Below are 16,614 nucleotides of genomic sequence, written 5' to 3'. Positions count from 1 at the left end.
AGCTGTTCAGCTCTGTGCAGGAGGCGCTGGGAGGGAGGGGAGAAGCGGGGCCGGGATGTGCTCGGGAGCGGAAAGAGGCGGGGAAGAGGAGGGGCAGGGGTGAAGCGGGGCCGGGAAGAGGTGGGGCAGGGGAGGGGTCTTGGGGGAAGGGTGGAGTGGGATCAGGGCTTGGGGTTGAGCAGGGGTCTTGGGGGTCTGGAAAAACATTTAAATCGAAATGGGGGTCCTCGAGTTGCTAAAGTTTGAGAACCGCTTGTCTAGATAGACCATTGATCTGATCTGGTGCAGCATTTCTGGTTCCCTACATTTGTAGCCATTTTCCGGATCATTTCAGCCTCTGCTATATCTTTCCAAAGGTGAGACTGCCAGAATGCAGAGCAGTGCTGCAGGTGAAGGTGGCTGTTTGATATAAAGTCCATTATTCTCTCTCTCTCTCATTGCACTCAGAAATAGTAATAGCAGGTACCTCCCCTGAGTCCTCCACATTGATTCCTTGGTCCTTTTCCTTGGAGGATCCCTCAAGCCAGAGCCCATCAGCCTATATAAGAAATGTAGGTTCCTCTTGCCACGGTATGTTACCTTATACTGTGCTCTGTGATTTGCTTATTGGGTTTAAAACCCTACCAGCAATCTGACCACTAGCAGATATAGGAGAAATGCTGCCGCCTTTGGGTTAGCATTTTGTTTAATTCATACTAGACTGGCTGTACTCTCCTTAGATCCTTTCAAATGAGAAGCGTGTCAGTAATAAGTGGTAGAAACTCCATCTCTTGACATGTTTAAATTTAGACTGTACAAAACATGTACAATAGGGAAAGTGGGAGATTAGCATCTTCAAAGTCCTATTGTTCTCCCTAAAGGCCCATCCAGGCTGATTGCGTACTGTCCGGTGGGCGTTCCCCAGGTGTAAACCCCCTTGTAATTGTTACATAGTCAATATTTCTAACTTCAGAATACAGAAATGATACATGCATACAAATAGGATAAACATATTCAATAAATCATAACCTTTTCAATGACACCTCACATTTCCTATCTTGCATAAAACACATCTTAGTTACGCCGTATTGATGATATAACAATATCTCTATGAAGAATATGGGGCGTAGTGTCACAGGACCCACTTCTGTTGGGGAGAGAGGTGAGCTTTCAGGCATACGCAGAGCTTGTCGGGTCTGGGTATGTTCACCCACCTTGTCTCTCGAATCTCCTGGGAGCAACGCAGCTATAGCAACACTGCAATGCAACTTGTGGCTGCTTTTTAAAGAGGAGTCGTGTCAGAAACCGGAGGACATTCCTGCTCAGCCAGGACCAGCGGTGTCACGCCTCAGCACCAGAAAGAAGTTGGCAAGTAGGAAGGAATTCAGAGACGAATTATTGGAATGATGAAGGTGCCACAAAGACTGGCCTGGGAGTGACAGTGGTTGGTTGTTGTGGCAGAAAAAGGCACAGTCACGGCTCTCGCACAGCAAAGAATGCAAAAGTAATAATTTTAGTTTAATTAGACGGTTGAATCCTGTGACTTTTTCCTTCCAGTTGTTTGGCAAAGCAAATTCTGAGGAGAGTCGCATATTTTCTCATTACAGTGAGAATTGTTTGAAACCATTTAATATTCTACTCATAATTTGAAGTCATTTTAAAAAATACTCCACTATACTGGGTACTCAGTACACACAGCCAATATCTGACAACTCCCTGGAGCAGCCTTGCTGAACCGGGGGGTGGGGGCTGACCAGGGCCGGCTCCAGACCCCAGCGCGCCAAGCAGGCGCGTGGGGCGGTATTGTCGGGGCAGGGCGGCATTTGGCTCCGGCGGACCTTCCGCAGTCATGCCTGCGGGAGGTCCAGCGGAGCCCCGGGACGAGCGGACCTGCCGCAGGCATGACTGCGGAGGGTCCCCTCTTCCCGCGGCTCCGCTTGAGCTCCCGCAGGCATGACTGCGGAGGGTGCGCTGGTCCCGCGGCTCGGACGGAGCTCCCGCAGGCATGACTGCGGATGCTCCACCGGAGCCGCGGGACCAGCGCACCCGCCACAGACACTTCTGCCCCGGCCCCGGGACCGGGGAAGGGCGGCGAGCGCACCGCCCTGCTTGGGGCGGCATAATTTCTAGAGCCGCCCCTGGGGCTGACCCGGACCTTTAGGACCTACCCCCTCCAAGAGTCATATTTTTGGTCACCAAAGTCTTGGCCCTAGCAAACATCACCATTGTTTGTTATGTGTATTGTGGTAGTGCCCGAAAGCCCCAGTCATGGGCCAGGGTCCCCGTGTGCTAGAGGCTGGACAAGCAGAGAACAGAAATATGGTCCTTGCTTCCAATCTAGGGCTGAGATAAAAGATGACAGATGGCTGCAGCCAGCAAGATGAAGACTACAAGGCTACAGTGGGACAGCACTGCTCAGCATGACTCTCGGCATGCCAGCAGCTGGCCTGTTGTCAAGGGTTTTGTAGGCATCACAGCAAACGCACCTTTCCAAGAGGGACTTGAAGGAGGACAAGGAGGTGGCTTTGTGGAAGTTTACAGGGAGCTCAGCATGGAAAAGAGTTCAGAGGGGCTTGCTTGAAAATTTAACAAGTGGGCAATGGAGGCTGGTACCACTGGCAGAGCACAGATGGGAGCTGACATCTCAAAAGCCTAAGAGATATGACAGGCAGAGTGGGGACAGGCTGTGAAATGCTTGAAAGTGAAGGCTGAATAGCTTAGTGCAGTGAAGAAGGAGTTGCCTGTGGAGCGATGCAGAGAGAGGGGTGACATGAGCCAGGAAAATGATCGTGACAGCAGCGTTCTGAATGGATGTGAGTGCACCAGGATTGCATTTGTCAAGGCCGAGAGAGAGCTGCTGCAGGAATCGAGACAGGAGAGTGATAGATTCCAAGGCCGGAAGGGACCATTGTGATCATCTAGCCCGACCTCCTGTGTAACACAAGCGACAGAACCTCCCTAAAATAATTCCTAGAGCAGAGCTTTTTCTTTAAAAATCCAGTCTTGATTCAAAAATTGCCAGTGATGGAGAATCCACCACGACTCTTGATAAATTGTTCCAGTGGTTAGGGACTGTCGGTGTTAAAAATTTACGCCATAGTTCCAGGGTGAATTTGTCTAGCTTCAACTCCCAGCCACTGGATTGTCTTAGACCTTCCTCTGCTCGGCTGGAGAGCCCATTATTAAATGTGTGTTCCCCAGGTAGGCACTTGTAGACTTTAATCAAGTCACTCCTTAACCTTCTATTCGTGAAGCTAAACAGACTGAGCTCCTTGAGTCCATCGCTATAATAAAGGCAGCTTTTCTAATCCTTTAATCATGCTTGTGGCTCTTCTCCGAACCCTCTCCAATTTATAAACATCCTTCCTGAACTGAGGTCATGAGAACTGGACACAGGATTCCAGAAGCGGTTGCATCAGTGCCAAGTACAGGAGTAAACTAACCTCTCGACTCCTACTTGAGATTTCCCTGTTTATGCATCCCAGGATGGCATTAGCTTGTTTGGCCACAGCGTTGCACTGGGAGCTCATGTTCAGATGAATATCCACCAGGACCCCTCAAATCCTTTCAGGGTCATTGCTTCTCAGGATAGAGTCCCTATGATCTTTCTTCCTAGATGTGTGCAGTTACAGTGAGCTGTACTCACTCATACATTTGTTTGTGCCCAGTTTACCAAGCAATGCAGATCACTCTGTACAGTGACCTGTCCTCTTCATACTTTACTACTTCCCCAATTTTTATGTTATCTGCAAACTTTATTGGTGATGATTTTATGTTTTCTCCCAGGTCATTGATACAGATGTTAAATAGCGTAGGACCAAGAACCGATCCTGGCAGGACCCCACTTGGTCCCCAAGATGAGTAGAGCCTGGATGAGAGTTTTAGCTGCATGGGTGGAGGAAAAAGGCCAGATTCTAGAATTATGCAGGATGTGGATGTCAGGACCTAGAGAGGGGTCTGAGTCGAAAATGACACCCAGGTTATGGGCCGCAGTTGGGTTGTCCACAGTGATCGAGACGGGGGTGGCAGGAAGGGTTTGTTGAGGAGGGAGATCAAGAGCTTTGTTTTAGCCATGTTGAACTTGAGGTGACAGCTAGACCCCCAGAGAGACAGGCCGAGATTCTGGTTTGGACAGGAGCAGACAGGTCTGGAGCAGAGAGGTGGATCTTTGCATCCTCTGCCTGGAGTTGATAATTTAATGTGTGTTTGCAGATGAAATTACCCACAGACAAGGTGGAGATGGGGAAGAGAAGGGGACCAAGGACAGAGCCCTGTGGGACCCCCAGTGATAGCTGATGAAGGGCGGGGAGATGAGGAGTATCCTATCTATCTTCAGTACTTATATGGTCCCCATCAGTGTAGTCTCTGAGCACCTCTCAATGTTTAATGTATTTATTCTCCTAACACCCCTGGGAGGCAGGGCAGGGCTGGAACTGGGGCACAAGAAGTCTCAGGCGGAGCAGGGAATTGAGCCCAAGTGTCTCAGGTTTTAGGCTAGCATCTTGACGACTAGAGCATCTGAAGAACACATTGAAGCTGCTACTGGAGAAGTAAAGGAGAATGAGGAGAAGACAGAGGCAGGAAGCCAAGGGAGGCTTAGCTCTTGAGGAGAAGAGGAGTGTGGTCAATGGTGCTGAAAACAGCCAATAGCTCTGGGAGGATGAGGAGGGAGTGCTGGTTCTGAGAGGAGAGGTCATAGAGCCTTAGGCTCCGATGCTGCAAATGTTTGTACACTTGTGTAACATTGGAGGCGTGTTAGTGTTCGCAGGATCAGGGCCTTCGCAGCAAAGAAAGATGGAGAGAACTGCTGTAAATCCTATGGGCATGGGATGGTTGGACACTGATGTCGTGGGAGATGAGTCAGCATGGACTTGATGGTTCTAAGTGTAACACCGACAGACCCCGGTCGTCGGTGGGCGGAATCGAATCTGGGACCTCTGGAGCTAAATGCACAAGCCTCTACCGCATGAGCTAAAAGCCAATGGCTGTTAGCTAAGGCTGTAGAGCAGACTCATAATCTCTCTCTCTAAGTGGTCCGGGTGCCATTCGATGGGACAGACACCACACCCAGGAGGTGTGTGGGTTACATAAGTAGCACACAGGGCTGTGTTTGCTCAGGGCAAACACGTGAGGAGAATGGTGAGTAAGGCCACGAGGCATGGGCGAGAGGTCTCCTGCTGCTGCCTTTGTGAAGACACCCTTGGGATCACAGTTTGGAATTTGAGAAAAGCCCAGCGTCCCCTAGCAACCTGGATGGTGCTTGAGGACAGGCACCAGTGTAAAGCCCCCCAAGGAGTTTGTTTTTTTACAAAAGCGGCACTGGGTTGGGGGGAAGGGAGACAAACAGGAAGTCCCCCCCCCTTTTTTCCAATGCTGTTCGCAATACACAGTGATCCCTTCCAACCACAACCACTGAACAAACTGGAGAAATGGTCTGAAATAAATAGAATGAAATTCAATAAGGACAAATGCAAAGTACTCCAATAAGGAAGGAAGAATCAGTTGCTCACATATGAAATGGGAACTGACTGCCTAGGAAGGAGTCCTGCAGAAAGAGATCTGGGGGTCATAGTGGACCACAAGCTAAATATGAGTCAACAGTGTAACACTGTTGCAAAAAAATTGAACCTCATTCTGGGCTGTATTGGCAGGTGTGTTGTAAGCAAGACACGAGAAGTAATTCTTCCTCTCTACTCCTCGCTGATTAGGCCTCAACTGGAGTATTGTGTCCAGTTCTGGGCGTCATATTTCAGGAAAGATGTGGACAAATTTGAGAAAGTCCAGAGAAGAGCAACAAAAATGATTAACGGTCTAGAAAACATGAGCTAGGAGGGAAGATTGAAAAAATTGGGTTTGTTTAGTCTGGAGAAGAGAAGACTGAGAGGGGACATGAGAACAGTTTTCAAATACATAAAAGGTTGTTACATGGAGGAGGGAGAAAAATTGTCCTTGTTAACCTCTGAGGACAGGACAAGGAGCAATGGGCTTAAATTGCAGCCAGGGAGGTTTAGGTTGGACATTGGGAAAAACTTCCTACCTGTCAGGGTGGTTAAGCACTGGAATAAATTGCTTAGGGAGGTTGTGGAATCTCCGTCATTGGGGATTTTTAAGAGCAGGTTGGACAAACCCCTGTCAGGGACGGTCTAGATAATACTGAGTCCTGCCCTGAGTGCAGGGGACTGGACTAGACGACCTCTCGAGGTCCCTTCCAGTTCTATGATTCTATGTTTGGGAAAGTGTGGTTGTGTGACCCAGATTTCACCAAACAGGGCAGATTACTTGTTGAATTGTTTGCGGTTTAAGGGCTAGCATTGAAAACTTCCCCGGTTTCCCCTAGGTGACCCTATGCGATATCACCCTTCTGAGGGTAACAGAGGCAGCAAGAGAGCGGATGCTGCAAGCGTCTGGGTACAGACCTGGTCCTTATGCTGCAATGCTGAGTGCCGCAATGATGCCAGCAGAGTTAATCTTGGAGTGGCGCAGGAAAGTGTCCTACTGTGGTGGATGAAATAAGGCAGCCCTTCCCAGAAACCTTCTGCAAAGGATTGCAGAGTACCTCCATGAAAGCTCCATGGAGGATTCCCGGGCCATCCCCGTGCACATAAGCAGTCTTTTTCAGAGAGCACCCTTTGCATAGCTGAGTGGCCACCGATACCCACTACACTTACTTTTTTGTTCAGATTAAACATAAAAAATAATAGCATGTAACCGCAGATCCCTCTAAGACCCCGCGCAGGGTCTTAGGGCTGCAGTGAGGAGAGATGCCGCAGCAGGGAGAGGCCCCCTTCCCCACCGGCCCCAGCACAGACCTGCCCTGGATTCGCTGCAGCAAGGGGAGAGGAGCCCCTCTCCCGGCCCGGCCCGGCCCAGCCCAGCCCCGCCCCACTGGAGCTGCCGTGGCCAGGAAGAGGTGCCTCTCCCCTGGCCCCGAGCTGCTGCGGTGAGAGAGCGGTGTGGGGAGTCCTCTCTCCCCACCACATCCCCAGGGGAGGCTGCACCCCAAACCCCCAGCCCCACCCCCTCCCTACCCCCCACGCCCCAGCCCTGAGCCCCCTCCCGCACCCCAAACCCCCAGCCCCAGCCCCACCCCCTCCCTACCCCCCATGCCCCAGCCCTGAGCCCCCTCCCGCACCCCAAACCCCCAGCCCCACCCCAGAGCCTGCACCCTAGTGCGAGCCCTTACCCCCCCATGCCCGAACCCCCTGCCCCAGCCTTGATCCCCCTGCTGCACCCCGAACCCCTCATCCCTGGCCTCACCCCAAAGCCTGCGCCTCCAGCTGGAGCCCTCACCCCCCCACACCAACCCTCTGCCTCAGGAGCCCCCTCCCGCACCCCAAACCCCCAGCCCCACCCCAGAGCCTGCCCCCTAGTGCGAGCCCTTACCCCCCCATGCCCGAACCCCCTGCCCCAGCCTTGATCCCCCTGCTGCACCCCGAACTCCTCATCCCTGGCCTCACCCCAAAGCCTGCGCCTCCAGCTGGAGCCCTCACCCCCCCACACCCCAACCCTCTGCCTCAGCCCTGAGCCCCCTCCCACACTCTGAACCCCTCGGCCCAACCTCCACCACATGAATTTTGTTATATGCACCACGATGAAGGTGATGTCACACCTCACCTCCTTGTTGGTGCACATAACAAAATTCATTCCACACATGGACATAAAAAATGAGAGGGAACACTGCATGTAGCCCCTATGGTTTGATGGGAAACGTACTTACCAGAGGTGCCTTCCCCGGGCGGCATCACGCTCCGCCGCCAACCGGTCCTGTGAGGGGATGGGCTCCAGGGTTAAAACCAGTTCTTGGCCGTCGGGGAGAATGGATCCTCCGCTTGCCCGCCTCCCATTCTCCACCTCCTCTTCCTTGTTGTTGCTCGAGATCGCCCAGGGCTCCTGGGAGGTATCCATGGAGCATTTTCAGGTAGTGGTGGGCTTGCCGCCGAGAATCGCATGCAGCTCCTCGTTAAATCGGCATGTCTGTGAGGCAGAGCCAGAGTGACTATTCGCCTCTCTTGTCTTCTGGTACACTTGCCGAAGCTCCTCTATTTTCACGTGGCATTGCTGCGTGTCCCTGGCGTAGCCCTTCTCCCCTGTGCCCCGCACAATCTTGGCATAGATGTCAGCGTTTCTTCTGCTGGATCGGAGCTCTGCCTGCACAGACACTTCTCCCCACAGAGCAGTAAGATCACCACCTCCTGTGCGCTCCAGGCTGGAGCGCGTGCGGCCTTGAGTCTCCATGATCAGCTGTGCTGGCCAGCTCTCCGCGCCGATCAAACAGGAAATGAAAATTCAAAAGTTCCTGGGGCTTTAGCAGGGGAGTTTCCCGTGTACCTGGCTGATGTACAGTGGAGTTGAAAGTGCTCTCCAGAGTGGTCACAGCAGAGCACTGTGGGACTCCTCCTGGATGTCAATTCATTCGAATTACACAACCCAGTGTCTACACTATTCCTATGTGACCTGTGGATGTCGAATCAAGCGCAGCACCTCTCGTGGAGGTGGCGTACAGAAGTAAACTTTACAGGCTACTTAGGTCGGCAGACGGGATTCGGTAGTGTAGACATGTATGTTATTAGATCTACTTAACGTGGCTTGGGTTGACCTAAGTTTGTAGTGTAGACCAGGCCTCAGTCTCTTCCATTTCTAATGTCTAGGGAAGAAAGGACTTGGGGCTCCATCTTGGTTTGCCCTCTTTGCTAGTTGCTTGCTTCTCCATGTTGTGCAGGGCTGGCATCGGACCTTGTAGAAAGGTAATGATCAGGGGACAGTGCAGCATCCAACGTGGCCAAGAGGCTCAGGCAGGAAGCTAGCTGGGCTGCAGTCATGGCTATCTTTCCCGCTGCAATGCTGAGAAGACAGGGGCAGTTTGCGGGCAGATACTCCATCTGTGATCTTCCAGAATGAGCTCCTGCAGCTGCAGGGTATCAACTTGGAGGAAATAAATTGACAAGCAGAGCTCGCATTCACAAGTTGGCACAGTGGATAGCTGGGCATTCAGCTGGCTAATCGCCAGGGACCTAGACTCCATCCCCCTCCTCATATTCTTCGTACATCAATCTCAGAGGAGGAAATCAGAAAAATATTGCCCAGTGTTTTCTTTAAAATCTGATGGAAACACTGAGAAGTAGCAGGGCACGATTATTTGATAGCCAGCTTGGGTGCTCTTTTATCGCCGCTGTGTCTGTCACACTCTTCAGCCAGCCTGGAGGGCATTTTATTGCTATAAAAATCTGCATTGCAAGAGAATGCTCAGCTGGAGTTTTGTGAATTTAAACATTTTCAAAATTGTATACCTTAATTCATCATAAATACATATTTGGGAAGGAAACCTAAGTTTCCCCATCTAAATAATAGCCTGAGGATTCACAAGGGGCTGGTCTACACTGAAAACTTATGCCAACGTATCTCCGTCTCAGGGGTGTGAGAGACAGAGCCATGCTGGCCTAACCCCTATGGAGACAGCGCTAGCTCAGCAGAAGGATTCTTCTCGACCTAGCTGCTGCCTCTCAGCAGATGGATTAACCACAGTGATAGGAGCACCTCTTCCCGCGCTGTCGTGTGCCTGCACCAAACCCTGTGCAGTAACTGCCGTGTGTGACATGTAGACGTACGCTAGGATAGAGGAATGTGCTGTCTAGAGGTACGTGTGACCTGTTCTGCTTATGTGCGGCTGGTACATGGCTGCTTTTCACACCTCTACTGATCAGAGCTTTACATTGTTTTAAAATGTTTATAAATATAAATTGACCCACAAGAGGCTGCAGGCAGCGGTGGAGGGAGGGGGCTGCAGGAGGCTGAGGGGGTCAGTCAGCTGATGGGCATACATCTGGAGGTAGGAGGCCGGGTGGCATGCAGCTCTGCATATGGGAATGGGGACTTGAAGGGGGGAGGGCAGAACCAGGAGGTGGGATCAAAATTAAAAAGTACTAGATTATAAAATCCCATCCCTTGCTCAAGGGACCAGTTTCTAGTAATCTGATAGTACTTAACTCAAAGCGTCTTCCAAATAATAGGAAATGGATTGTGTCTATTTCCAATACAACTGACCCGTTCTGGCAGCTGAAGAATTCGCTCTTCCCAGCACATGCAGCGCCTTCAGCGCAATGGGTGCAGCGTGCTGGTAATTAATGAAGCCGGAGTTTTAGCATTTCTCCGTTGGCTGCTTTAGCCTAGCCGGGGGTGTAGCATTACATCACCAGTGCAGGAACGAGAGTCCAGTGTGGAGGCAGCAGAGCAGTGGGCTGTATGCTGGAGTCCTCGGGCTTCTCAGTGCACCTTCAGTCTGCTTTCCCTCACTCATTTCATACCCAGGAAACACAATAGTGATCTCCATGGTTACATTAATTCTCCTGGTGCCTGTGCACTCACAGGTGGGATCTTCTGACCCCTGAACATGGTTCTCAGCTCCCCAGCCATCCCTCCGGCTCCTGCACAATTGTTCCCGCTCTCTGCATCTTAAGAGCACATGTGACTCCCTCCTGGTGCCTTCCTCTTTAATGTTCCTTTTACTCTGTGGTTCTGAGTGTATGTTGTGTGGGGGAGGCCTGGAGCTGTTCTCCAAGCCTCGCATTTCCCTACCCTGCGCGCCTTGGCATCCGAGGGCTTTTCAGAGATGATATGCTTTCTGTCAGGCTGTGGGGGAGGCGAGAGGAAGTGGTCGCTCCTGCTCCCTGCACATTCACAGAACAGCCCGCACCAAATCCTAGCGCTTAGCTGATAACTTTCTAAAGAGAAAGAAACCAGTAAATGGCCCAATTAAAACAGACAAAAGAGGAAAATGTGAGTGAGCACTGGAGTGCTGGCGAGGAGGCTAGGCTCTGTGGGAAGTGCTCCATGTTTGTCTGCCAGTACCTGTTACTTGAAGGGCTCTGACATTTTCCAGACTTCCCTGCAGGGATAGCAACACCTGATTCCACTTAAAACTTGTAGTGTGTCTCCCCCCAGCCCTACACCTCACCCTAGAAACCATAGAGTGTGGAGAGAATGAGGATGTAATTAGCTGGGAAAAACTTCCCAGGACTTCCGTCAACGTATTTCAGAGCCACACTTGGATACCGCTAACACACAAACAACATGCACACGGCAAGAGGCGTGGGGCTGAGAGAGGTGCTCAGGTGCTCGCTTATCCTCTGCCCAGTTTGCAACTTTCACATGCACCAAAACTGCGGTGCTTGCGATGCGCCCACGAATGATGAGCACTGATTGAGACCTGAGGAGGATGGTAACTTCACCCCAGGGAACCGAGGAAGCAGTTTGCTCCATAAAGATTTCCACAGAACAAACATGCTGCAGCCTGTGTCTATTTAGCATCTGCTGACTTCTCCTCTGTGGCTGAGGCTGTTTTCTCCAGTTCCCTACCCCCATCCTGTTCTGTGCTGAATGGGACAGCAGGCCCCGCTTGCAGGATGTTTTTCAGTGTTTCAGATTTATGGTTGTCTGTGTCAGATTTAGTAGGTGTAGGGCTCCTGAGAAAGCGGAGGTCTCTGTGCAGAAATGGTGAAGGAGGGGCTGAAGGAAGAAGCTGCTCTGAGACAATCCATCATGCACTAAGCATCACTTAGAAGCTACTCTGAAGGGTATCGGATTCAAGGCACTAGACACAGAAAATCCCTAAGCCCTCTGTGAGCAGGCTCTGTGCTGAGGGAGCCCGGGAGGGGCTGCTAGCGCCCTCTGGTGTGAGGAGTCCCAGGTTTTAGATTAGGAGAGCAGATCTCCTTCCTCTCCCAACGCAGCATGGGGGGGGGGGCTGTGTCACCCAGTATGACCCATAACACAGTCTTTGGGAGCACAGTATTGCTGGAGGTGCAGACCTTATTTCAGCACCCCTAGCCAGTGCTTCATCCTGGCCAGGGCTGAGCCCTGACACCTCTGGGCTTGGCCATTCAGAGCCCCGGCACCTCTGCCCTGGCACATCAGTTATGAAAGTAAAAAATAAAATTGCTTGAGCCCCAGCACCTCTTTAATTACAAACGAAGCCCTGCCCCCAGCACTGTGCTTCTGGGTGTGGCATCCCTCATACCATGGATATGCTTCATCATGTCTCTTCTAACAACGTTTGTTTTATTATGAAGACAATGATCATGGTTCCAAAATGAAGGTTACACCAGGATTTTCTTTTCAGTGGGACCTTTCTGGTCTTCTAAATCGGTTTGGACATGAATATTTTGGGGGAAAGGCACCAGGAGTGATAGCTCTCAGCATGCCTGATGTTCCTGCAGTACCCATGTGCTGGAAGTTATGTCACTAAACTACAGGCTGGAAACAAATTTCAGGCAGGGTATCTCCCTTTTTCCAAACACTTTTGTTGAACACTGCCATGAAAATTCACACCCACAAAGAAACACGCTGTTCGGTGACTACGAACATTGTCGATGAGAACAACATATCAGACCTGAAGAATGAACGACAGCGTTCCCAGTCAGCCCTGGTCAGGCTGTATGAGTTGATGCCACAGACGGTTTGCAGACCCTGCCTGCATGAAGATGCCAGTGAGTGTAATCAGAGAGATCCCAGGGTTGGAAGACAAAGAACCACCACAGTGGGCCCGCCAGCAGAGGAAGGAGCAGGCTCGCAGCTCTGGTCTGCGCTGCCCCCGGGTCCCATTCTGTCCCTAGGTGGAGGAGCAGCACGCGGGACATAGACACAGATGGTGCCGGAGCAGAGCTGCGGTCTGAGCTGCTGAGGCTTCTCCTTGGAGACCTTGCTGTTCAGGGCAGGGAAGCATCAACCACAGAGTTCAGCACTGGGGAGCTATTTCCAGGTAGGGGCCCTCCACCCTTCCAGAGCATAGGCAGGGGGCTTCACTGGGACATCACTGGGAGATAGGGCCTATTCCCCTATCTCCCTCTATATTTCAGCTGGCCCCTGTCCTCCCACCGTGACCATCCTCTGTGCAAACACACACACGTGTAGCTTTTCCTTGCCTAACACAAAACAGTTACTCTACAAGCCCGGCAGCTACAGAACAGCACGCCTTCCGAACCTCCCCCCTACCCTGGAGATCACAAACCTAATCTGATAAAAGAACCCCCGAAAACTATTAAAGCTTCTAAGGAAAAATAACCCCCAAATCAAAACTACCCACACTGGGAAATAAAACTCCTCCCACAAACCCTCTCCTCCCCAGGGGCAGAGGGGAAGATGCCTGGCAAGCCTCTGGGGGCACGTGTTTAATTGTTGTTTAAGGGATGGTGTGTGTTTGTGAGTGGGGTGGGGCGGGAGAGTTGAGGGGGATGGAAGTAGCTGTATGCGGGATTCTCTTACTAACTTGGCTAGGGGAGTTAAGGTCGCTGCTGCAGCAGGGTTCTCTGCGCCTTACACCTGGTTGGAGCACGGTACTTCAGAAGCCTGAACTCAGATGTCAGAACCACAGGAACATAAGTGTTAAAACCAAAGCCCACGTGCCCAGCCATTCCCCCAGGCAGCCATTCAGGTGGCAGAGCATTTGGGGCAGCGCCAGGCCTAGCCCATTCGGGCCCTAGCAGGAATATTTTGCACCCCCACAACACACACTAATAATTAATGGGGGCGCCTGGAGCGGCTTGGGGCCCTAACCAGTTGCTTAGTCCACTTCCGCCTCGCGCCGTCTCTGAGGTGCCGTTTGACAGACGGGAACGTGCCTTTGAGAGGCTCCCAGAGTGAACACCTGGCAGAATCTCATTCAACTTGGGCGGGGAGCTGCTGCATTTTGTGCCAGCTGAAGTCTTCTGCTGCTTTCCAAGGCAGCCCCAGTGGAGTGTGGTACGACCCCAGCTGGGCAACGTGTGGGGAGGTACATCATAGAGGAGAGGTTGCAGCATCCTGGCCAACAATGGCCACCTTTGAAGCCACCTCTCTGGTGGCCTAGGTGCAGTGACTCCCCAGGCACGGTCCTTCACGCGATGCAATTGTGGAGAGTGCCCAGACTGCAGGGTCTAGGAGGAGTTTTGCCCAGCCTTGGCTTGATACCTCAATTTAAAGGTCACATGCATTTACCTGGCTGTAGGTGTAATGGGTTCCTGGTGATTCCTCCCACTCTGGCTCACTACATCCGTGGGTGCTGCCCACAGTCAGGGAATTAGCAAAGTTTGGCATGAGGATATGGGGCTCTGGTGGCAGCGTGGAGTGAATTCACAGTCTGAGGGGGCTCCGGCTTTCAGGCCAGGCAGGCTATAAGCAGTCTGTGTGCTCCAGCCCTCAGGCAGGGCAGGGTCTAGCATCCTAGTTCTGGCAGACAGTAGATTAACACAGGCCTCCTGGCCCAGGTGAGGCGGCTGCCACCCCAGGGTGGCATGACAGTGGGTCACCCAGACCCACCCTACTGCACTGGGTCCCAGCCCAGGGTGGAGTCTGCTGCCACTGGGTCAGCAGGGATCCAGCTGCAACATGCTGACCGGGTTTCAGGCAGCAACGCAGCTGGACTGGAGTCGGGGTCCTTGGGCCACTTCGCACCCTCGCTGCGGGGTGCCCCTGGATCTGTGGGTGTCCTCCATCTCCCCAGGGTCGATAGCCAGCGGCAGTCCCAGCACTCTTCAGTGTGTCGGTCAGCTGGTGGCTCCAGCAGCGCTGGCCAGTCCTCAGCCCGGCGGTCTCCCCTTCGCTCTCCAGCCTCGGGAGTGGGCAGAAGGCATCTGTCTCCTCCAGCAGCTGCAGCCCAACTGAGCGCCAGGACCCGCCCTTTACACTTCCTGTCCCGCCTCTTAACTTCCAGTGGGAGGGGCGGGCATGGCCTGGCTCCGCCCACCTGGGATCGGAGCGTGGGAGGCTCAGTGGGAGGCCACTTCACCTCACTACAAGGTGCCACAGGTCAGAGTTTGACATCGGAGGCAGAGCTCTGACGGGCGGGAGCAGAGGGTCTGTTGAACCGCTCTGGAATGCCTGGTACTTTTCTTTCATTTGAGTTACAAGCTGGTTTTCGTTTCTTCCCAGCCAGGTCTCTAGACAAACTCTATAACTTCGCCGACTGCTCTGGCCTCCACCTGATCTTTGCGCTGAATGCCCTGCGCCGAAATCCAGATAACTCCTGGAACAGCTCCAACGCGCTCAGCCTGCTGAAGTACAGTGCCAGCAAGAAATACAACATCTCCTGGGAGCTGGGCAACGGTGAGTGAGCGGCCAGCTCGCCCACAGCTCCCACAGCGTGGAGCTCAGTGCGGCAGCAAAGCAAGGGTCAGTTCCCCCTTCGGACCGAACACTTGCAGGTCCCAGCAAGCTTTGCCTTAGCCATTCAGCAGGGACGGAAGGGAGCCTGCAGGGAGGAAGTGTGCACTGTGGGAGTCCCAGCTACCTTCAGAAGGACATCTCTGTAACATCCATGTGAGGGCTCCCGTCTGCTGGTATTTCACACGCAGAAACGCTTCCACCCAGCTCTCTGCCGGGCACAGCGGGGCGTGCCACAGGCGAGCAGACAAGCCACTGTGTGGGCCAGCGGGGCAATAACCAGCTACAGGAGACACCGCGAAGGAAGGAGCATGGCAATGGGGAAGGGGCTCTGGAGGTCCCCCGTTAGCAAGGGGCTGGAACAATGCGGACAGTGGGGAGCCTGTGAGCCATTGAACCAAACTGGAAATCTCTATACAATGGAAACCACTTCAAGCCAGGAGGTGCTGCAGCACCCCTAGTCCCAGCACCTCTGCCCATTAGCCCTCAGTTGGCCCCAGGATTGCCGGGGGCGGAAAGGGGTAGTAAGGCCACCTCTCCACCTTCTCCCAGTTTAGGAAAACCTGCAGATTGAACCCCAGGCTGGTGAAGGTCAGTGAGGGGAGCTCACAGCACCCGTTCATTCCTATAGCCCTCCTGCCTCTCTGGCCTACTCTACATTTAAAACTTACACTGGTCTAGCTGCGTCGGTCAGGGGGTGTCTGGCTGGTGAGTCTTGCCCACATGCTCAGGGTTTAGCTGATCCCCATATTTGGGGTCAGGAAGAAATTTTCCTCCAGGGCAGATTGGCAGAGGCCCTGGAGGGTTTTCACCTTCCTCTGCAGCATGGGGCATGGGTCACTTGCTGGAGGATTCTCTGCAGCTTGAGGTCTTTAAACCATGATTTGAGGATTTCGGTGGCTCAGACACAGGTTTGATACAGGAGTGGGTGGGTGAGATTCTATGGCCTGCGTTGTGCAGGAGGTCAGAGTAGAGGATCATAACGGCCCCTTCTGACCCTTAAGTCTGTGATTCTATGATCGCTGTTCTGACAGAACCCCTGGTGTAGAAGCAGCAGTGCTGATACAAGTCTACGTCTACACTTAAAGCAGACTATAGGAGCTCCTCACATAACGTGGTCCCAGTGAACGTTTTGTTATGAGGTCGCTAATCTATTGGAGAACATACTCCTTTAAAGTCCTGCAGTGTTCCCTTATAACGCTGTCGGGCTCCTCCCGTTCTGCCTGCCCAGCACTCCTGCTGGGGAGCGGGGTCAGGGTGGGAGGGCTTGCCTGCTCCCGAGCTGGAATGACGGATGGGCGGAGTGGGGCAAGCCCCCGCGCCCCCACCCCGCTACGCCCCTGCCTCAGCCAAGCCTCACAATCATCAGTGATAAGTACAGTATTCAATTGATTCTTTACAATTATTGAAAACTTATATTGTATATGTATATAATGTCTTTCGTCTGTTGAAAAAAAATTCCCTAGAGTCTAACCCCCCCCCTTTCATTTACATTAATTCTTA

At 52.6% G+C, this 16,614-nt stretch overlaps 1 protein-coding gene across 4 annotated transcripts in view; it reads left to right on the top strand.

The window, feature by feature from the left end:
• Positions 1–16,614, top strand: part of HPSE2 (heparanase 2 (inactive)) — a 261,831-nt gene that overhangs the window by 148,419 nt on the left and 96,798 nt on the right. For 2 of the 4 annotated variants that reach the window (XM_045024570.1, XM_045024573.1), the window contains exon 5: positions 14,885–15,054. The exons of 1 other annotated variant lie outside the window; for it this stretch is intronic. In XM_045024570.1, coding sequence (XP_044880505.1) covers positions 14,885–15,054 — 170 coding nt within the window. Of the gene's footprint in view, positions 1–14,880; positions 15,055–16,614 lie in introns of all 4 variants that reach the window. One more of the 4 variants, XM_045024571.1, reaches the window with a different exon arrangement.

This window comes from Mauremys mutica, chromosome 7 (genome assembly GCF_020497125.1).
Source record: "Mauremys mutica isolate MM-2020 ecotype Southern chromosome 7, ASM2049712v1, whole genome shotgun sequence".
Lineage (NCBI taxonomy): Eukaryota > Metazoa > Chordata > Testudines > Geoemydidae > Mauremys > Mauremys mutica.
This window is presented reverse-complemented; position numbering and strand designations above follow the sequence as displayed.